The following is a 6750-nucleotide window of genomic DNA, read 5'->3' as shown; positions in this document are numbered from 1 at the left end:
CATCAAAAAGAAAATAAAAACAAACTAAGCTGCGATGCGTCCTCCTCGCCACTAGATAGCAGTAGCATGTTTTCTGAGGGACGGGTGTCGATGAGGGACTCTCTTGAAATTGTCGTTGGCCAAACAAACCCTTGTTGCAGGAAAGAGAGTTTTGTTAACGCCGGCCGGTGTCAACTCGCTCCCAAATACAGTGGGCGTATTTAATGTTGCCACTTTTAACGTCCTAACATATCAAACGTTAAACGTGAAAATAATTTAAAAAGTAAACGTGTCCCGTTGCGGCGGAGGTTAGCCTGCCCACTTTTTGTCCGTTTGAGTCGCCGCGCCAAATTTGAAACGAGAGCTAACGCTATGTGTTGTGAGCCAGCGCAAGCTAGCTCGATGCGCACCTGTAGCCTCCAAGCTAGCTGAGGGTATTAATTCTTTGAGTTCACGTCGATATAAATACATGATTTTGTTATCACGGTGACGTTTACCGTTTTGAAAAAAGATGACGCGAAGACTGCGAACAACCGCCAAAGCTGTCGAGTACGTAGACTTGGACTCGGACCTGTAAGTGGGTATTTCTTTATTATTGTATCCGACTAGCTTTTTCTTGAGTTTCAGAAAAACAGCGGCTAACGCCAAAAGTGTGTAACAGAGCAAGTCATACTTAGAGGTGCATAGAATTAAGCGTTTTTACACAGAATTGCATGCATTGTCATGTTCATGGAGTGACGTTTTTATGCTGTTTGTGTCTCAGGTCCTTATCCCTAACGAGTAGTGAGGAAGACGGCGAAGAATGGAGGCCATCGGAGTCAAAGCCCAAGGTGCCTGGCAAGGTCCCCGGTACCCCGGTAGCAGCAGCCGGGGAGAAGTCAGCCGGCAAGAGGCCTGCTAAATCTGAAGAGCTGAAAGACCCTAAAAACCCCAAACCTGCTGCCAAGCAGAACACACGGAATCTGAAAGTTTCAAAAGGTCCTGATGTTTCAAGGATGGCCGGAACTAAGAGGAAGAAAGTTGCAGGAGGCAAGGCTGCTGAAGGTCAGAGGGAGATGGTTTGCCCTTCAGAGAAACCGCAAGACACAGAGAGTGGGCCAAGTATCAGGATGAAGGAGGAGGTAGGATTAACCAACTTTCTGCAGACAAAAACAGATGAAAGTAAATGGACTCATGAGATAAAATATTCCATATCAAGTCCCTTGATGTGGAAACAGCAGAGAGGATGGACAAAACAAAAGATCTACCAAAACACAGATTACCAAATGCACAAATATGCAAATACTAAATGACCAGTGAATCTAACCCTCTTATCTGTGCCGCTTCCACATGTTGTTCCCTTTCATATTCTCTTGCAGAGGGTGTCATTTCGTGCTTCAGAAGCCCATCACATGGACGAATGGGCAGGTCAAGGGTCTTCGTCTGTCGGGTTAAACCCGAAAGAGGAGGAGGACTACACTTTCGATGAGCCTTGTCCAAAAAAGTCACGGATGGTTGGAGGCTGTCAGCAAAGAGTAACTGCTCTGTCAAACGATCTTAACATGAACTGGGACATGTTTCAGGTACCTGTCTCTGTGTTTGATGCGCATCTGATTTCACCTCTTGCAGAAAGAGTAGTGCTTTATCCCAATTACACATTACTCTTTGTTTTTATTCTTTTATTTTTACTCATTTGACATTTATTTTACAAGGCAAAATCCCATTGAGACAAAGAACATCATGTCTTAAGAGAGTCCCCTGTCACAGATCAGCAGTGAAAAATACAAAACACATTTTACAAAATGACAGTTAAAACACGTGCCAAAGGAAAATAAAATGTAAAAAAAAAAAAAAAATTCATACAAATATAATTAGACTCAATTGTGAAAGTATAATTAGACCGAATTGGCACTTGCTGTGTGTGTGTGTGTGTGGATGTTCTGTTTGAATGTCTGTCGGCCTGTTTGTCCTTCCACGCAGTTGCTCTCCACCCTGACCTGTGTGGAGCGACGGGTGTGTGAAAATATTGTCACACTGCTGCGTGAGGAGAACACTGTGCCCTTCATTGTGCGCTACCGCAAAGAAATGATAAACCACATGGATGCTGATGCTGTACGAGATGTCCAGCTCATATATGAAGAGTTATGGTAAGCGTCTTGGACAGAACCCAAAAACAAATATCACACAGCATGTAATGTATGCATAGTCCTGCCATTAATCAATATAAGAATTCAGAGCCTCATCATAATTAAGTTCTCCATGTCCAATTTTACCATGTAATGTGTGTTCATATAAGCCCAGCTGACCCGGGAGCTACATTACAGAGACTTCAGATGTCCTCTGTCAGTGTTCATATCTTGCACATACTGCAGCAGGCTGGAAAATGTTGAAAAGCAGCTGGCTACATTTTACATTTTCAAAATTCTTAATAAACAAATAAAGATTTTACTCGTCATTGTTTAACCACTGTTGTTTGTCTGTATGACAGCCTTTTATACAATCTGTAGGGGTAACATCCACTTTTTTTACCATGCTTTGACTATTTATATGCTTGTTTATAGCAAAATTCTGACTATTTATGTCAATGAATACTTTATTTAATCAAATCTTAAACTATGTTTGAGCTTTCCACAAGTCTGTCCAAGATTTTGAGGTTTCTGCAACACACCCCCTCACTTTTTCTTCAGGCAACGTCATGGCCTGTGACATTTGGCCACTAGATGGTGCTATTGCATAAGATTTGAGGCTTGCGTTGCATCTAAGCCTGAGTGCATGTGTATGTTTTAAATGTAATTGTGTGTGTGTGTGTGTGTGTGTGTGTGTGTGTGTGTGTGTGTGTGTGTGTGTGTGTGTGTGTGTGTGTGTGTGTGTGTGTGTGTGTGTGTGTGTGTGTGTGTGTTTTGCTTGCTATAGCTCTCTGTCCAGGAAGACCCAGTCTGTGATCAATACCCTAAAGAAGGATGGGGTATGGACGGCAGAGCTGGAACAAAATCTGAGGAGCTGCAAATCAGCTGATGAGCTAGATCATGTGGTCAGAATTAAATCTTTGGTCTTAAAAACATCTCAGGATTTTCATGTTATTCTAAAGCTGGTCCTGTCTCGTCTTTAGTACGGTCCTTATAAAAAGGGCAGTAAGCAAACAAAGGCTTGCCGGGCCAAAGCTCTTGGCCTAGAGGCGGCTGCCTCCACACTGATGGACGCACCAAACACTCTGGATTTCAGGGCGTGGGTTAAACCTGGAACTGAAGGTGAGGAGGACTTCCACACTCCTACTCAGGAGTAACTGTAAAATGCATCATTGGAGACACTATGTCAAGATCCATGAGGGAATCTTGCTGATACTACCCATTTCTTACTGAATTTCGGACCAGTTCAGGATATATGATCAGGAAGGGCACATTTTTCCAGGAGTAGGAATGGCGCTAGAAAGAAAATCTCCCCAGTTGAAATAATAAATCTACATGACTGTCGACGATCCGTCAGAGGAGTGCTTTTATTTTAAAGTGTGCGTTTCTGCGTGTTTCAGGTCTGTCATCGGTGAAAGAAGTGGCCACAGGCGTGGAACATATCTTGGCTCACTGGATAGCCAAAGACCCTGAAACACTCACCCACGTGAAAACACTGTGAGAAACGACCCCCCCTCCCCCACACACACACTTTTCATTTGTTTCATTTGAATCTCTGCAGTGGTCTCTGTTTCATTGATCTTGGGGCCGCTTGCTGTTGCTGCAATAATATTGCTCTGCTCCTCATCCTCCCGTGCCGTGTTTCTTTTTCAGGTGTGAGAACAGCCCGGTGACCATCTACTCCTCTGTCTCCAAGGGAGCTCTCAAAGAGAAAGAGCAGAGCCGGTCAGGCCAAGGCCCCAGTAAGCCGGGAGCCCCGCAAACTAAAAACAAAGACAAGGACTTCGACAAGTTCCAGCTCTACTTTGACTTCAACTGCAACGTCCAACGCATCCAGCCCCATCAGGTAGTCAATGATCTATCCGTCATTCATACTCCATAAAATGTAAGAAATGAAACTGTAATATATATTGTAATATTTTTTTGATTTACTTGGGATGTGGGAAGGCTACAAGGTTATAAGGCCATGGACAGATTTCTTGCAATGTTTAAGAGTTGTTTCGACAAAACTAATACCATAAGATCCACCAATGCCATAATGCCATATGCTGTGATGTCAAAATTTGACACTGAAAAACATTTTGCAGTTAATAATAGCATTTATGGACATTTATAGGTTTATTGGCTGTGTTCCACAGCTAATACAGCTTTTCAATCTAATTTTCTATCAGGTAGCACAGTGGAACAGTGAGCACAATTAGAAGGTCCCTGGTTCAAACCTGACAGGGGGCTTTTTTGTGCAGTTTGTGCATGTTTTCCCCCTTTCTGGTTGTGTTTCCTTCAGCCCTTCCGGTATCTTCCCACAAAAACATGCAGTAGGTTCACTTGAGAACCTCAATTGTCCAGATTTGTGAATGAAGGAGCGAATGGTCGGATGTCTCTACCGGTCCCGGGTGAACCCTGCCTCTCGCCCAGTGACAGATTGGATAGGCTCCACCCCCTCTGTCATCCTCCAAGCAGGATAAGCAGAGTAGATAATTAATGAATTCATATCCCAGTACTGTAGCCCAATATCTCTGTTTCCCCGTGTCTCGGCTTCTGGCACGTAGACTTCCAGGAGCAGAAGAATATTTGAAGAATTTGAGCAGCAACCTTGTGCTTCGAAGCTGATGTTTTGACATCTTCACGGGTGGTAGAAGCCTTGAACTGCTTTTTGGTTTGCATCTTACAAGTTTTCTAGGTATTTGGTGGATAGATGTATCTTGTGATCACAACTCAAACTAGGTCAAGGGAGGGAAGGAGGGAACATTGCAAAAATAATTGATAGATTCATAATTATTGTCACTGACGGAGTGCAATACTCAGTTATATACTGCTATGTATACCACTGCAAATTTTTGGTTTCTCTGTTTATCTATTTATAGGTATATGTTTGAGTATTTAGAATTTGTTGTCAGTAGTTAATAGAGAACAAGATGTTTATTTTTCTCAAACATACACCTAAAAATAGCAAAATCAGTGAAAATTATAATTTTGCAATGGTATAATATGTTTTGATATTCATATAAATTAATTTTGAAGTCATGACAGAATTGCAATATTTAAATTAACATACATTTTTACATTTGCATAAAAATGTAGTTGTACTTCATAACTTTAATAGTTTGCATATTGTGTGCTGTGAATGTACAAGTACTCTCACCAAAAATTACAAATAAACCCAAACCGAGGTTTTTTTTCTTTTATCAGAATAATAAGAAAAGGGAAACTCTTGCACATTCCTGGATCATTTCCCAAACTAAAGTTGAATATGAAGACAATAAATTTTTCACCTAATTTTTTTGACTGTCAATTGTAGTCCCAGATCGCAGCTAAAATGTGGTGGAAAAACGGAAAAGGCCGGGAATGCAAAGCAACAAGAGCCATGTTTCAACTCTTCCCTGGGTTTTTGACTTCCCTGGCGCGCACTCACTTCAAAACACACACACTTAACAAATGCACACCATCTGTTTATGTTTGTGTCATTTGTGTCTGCCGCATGCGCATGCTGCTCCTGAATGCTAGCCACGTCAGTCACGGTTAGCTTTGTCTGTGCCTCGGTATTTACCCCTCCTGTGCCCCGCGCTCCCCCCCCCCTTCCACTCTTCCCCCTCCGTCCCTCTAGTGACTGCTGGGTTACTCAGAGTTTGTCCTGGGCCTCATGTGTCACCACAGCTCCTGTCACCCACTGCCTCAGTGCCACAGCACACTCGCTGGCAACCACTCTCTGCCCTACAGACATACTACCCCATACACACACACACACACACACCCACAGATGCCGGTGCGCACACTCGCTCGCACACATGCACATCCTGCAAGTCCCCTCATTCTCTCCTCTTAACATATGTGACATGTCCCCCGCCGACATGCCATTGGATTAGAAAGCTTTGACTGACAGGCGTTCTCCTGTAGTGACAGCTATTGCTGCTGGGCCCGCGGGGGGGTTGGGGTGGGGTGGGGGGGAATGGAGGGAGTGGTGGCAGGAGAGGGAGGAAGAGTGAACACAAGACCCAATGAGTGACGTCGTCGTGCATCCACCACTTACCTCCTCTACCCCACACTGATCTTACTCCCTCTTTCCCTCCCTCTCTCTCTGATTAGACTCCAACCCTCGAATCCAGTCCTCTCCACCCCCCCCGCCCTCGTGTATGTGAGGCATTTAATTCGATGACTCGCCTTTTGTCACAGAGCGTTAATCCACAGATTGCTGTGACCCTGCTAGCTGTCGGATTCCGGCTAAAATGAACCTTTTCTAGCCGTCAAGTCAGTGGGAAGGGGGAGCAGGTGGGAGATGTGTTTTGACAGGAGGCATGTGTGCGAACACACACTTGCCCGGTTGCTTTATTGCTTTTTACCAATCCACGGCCCGGGTGTTTTTCGTTGCAGGGGAAAAGGCCGGGGCATTTGAAGAGGGGAGGGGACGCAACGTGTTAGAACTGGGCCAGTGAACCTGCGATCACACTTCAAAATGAGAAAAAAAAAACCTGTGAAGGCGGCAGATGAAACAAGAAAAACAAAAGAAAACTTGGATTTTTATGTGTAAATAAGAAACCTCAACATTTGGATGAACCAACAAATCAAATCTGAATTAAAGATGTTGGGAAAAACCCTATCAAAGGACAAAGTGAAAATGAAAAAAAGCACGTTCCATTGTTTTTGCCTATGAGGCTATTTTTTCTTGCTC

General features: G+C 43.7%; 1 protein-coding gene across 1 annotated transcript in view; it reads left to right on the top strand.

Moving 5' to 3' along the window:
* Positions 1–220: 220 nt before the first annotated feature.
* srbd1 (S1 RNA binding domain 1) overlaps positions 221–6750 on the top strand; it is a 50412-nt gene continuing 43882 nt past the window's right edge. Inside the window, exons 1-8 of the mRNA XM_086172903.1 lie at positions 221–552; positions 743–1100; positions 1338–1541; positions 1939–2105; positions 2872–2989; positions 3068–3206; positions 3485–3581; positions 3738–3930. Coding sequence (XP_086029029.1) covers positions 491–552; positions 743–1100; positions 1338–1541; positions 1939–2105; positions 2872–2989; positions 3068–3206; positions 3485–3581; positions 3738–3930 — 1338 coding nt within the window. The 5' untranslated portion in view covers positions 221–490. The remainder of the gene's footprint in view (positions 553–742; positions 1101–1337; positions 1542–1938; positions 2106–2871; positions 2990–3067; positions 3207–3484; positions 3582–3737; positions 3931–6750) is intronic.

Source organism: Fistularia commersonii, chromosome 2, assembly GCF_037954325.1.
Source record: "Fistularia commersonii isolate RoL2024-O1a breed Wild chromosome 2, RoL_Fcom_v1.0, whole genome shotgun sequence".
Taxonomy (NCBI): domain Eukaryota; kingdom Metazoa; phylum Chordata; class Actinopteri; order Syngnathiformes; family Fistulariidae; genus Fistularia; species Fistularia commersonii.
This window is presented reverse-complemented; position numbering and strand designations above follow the sequence as displayed.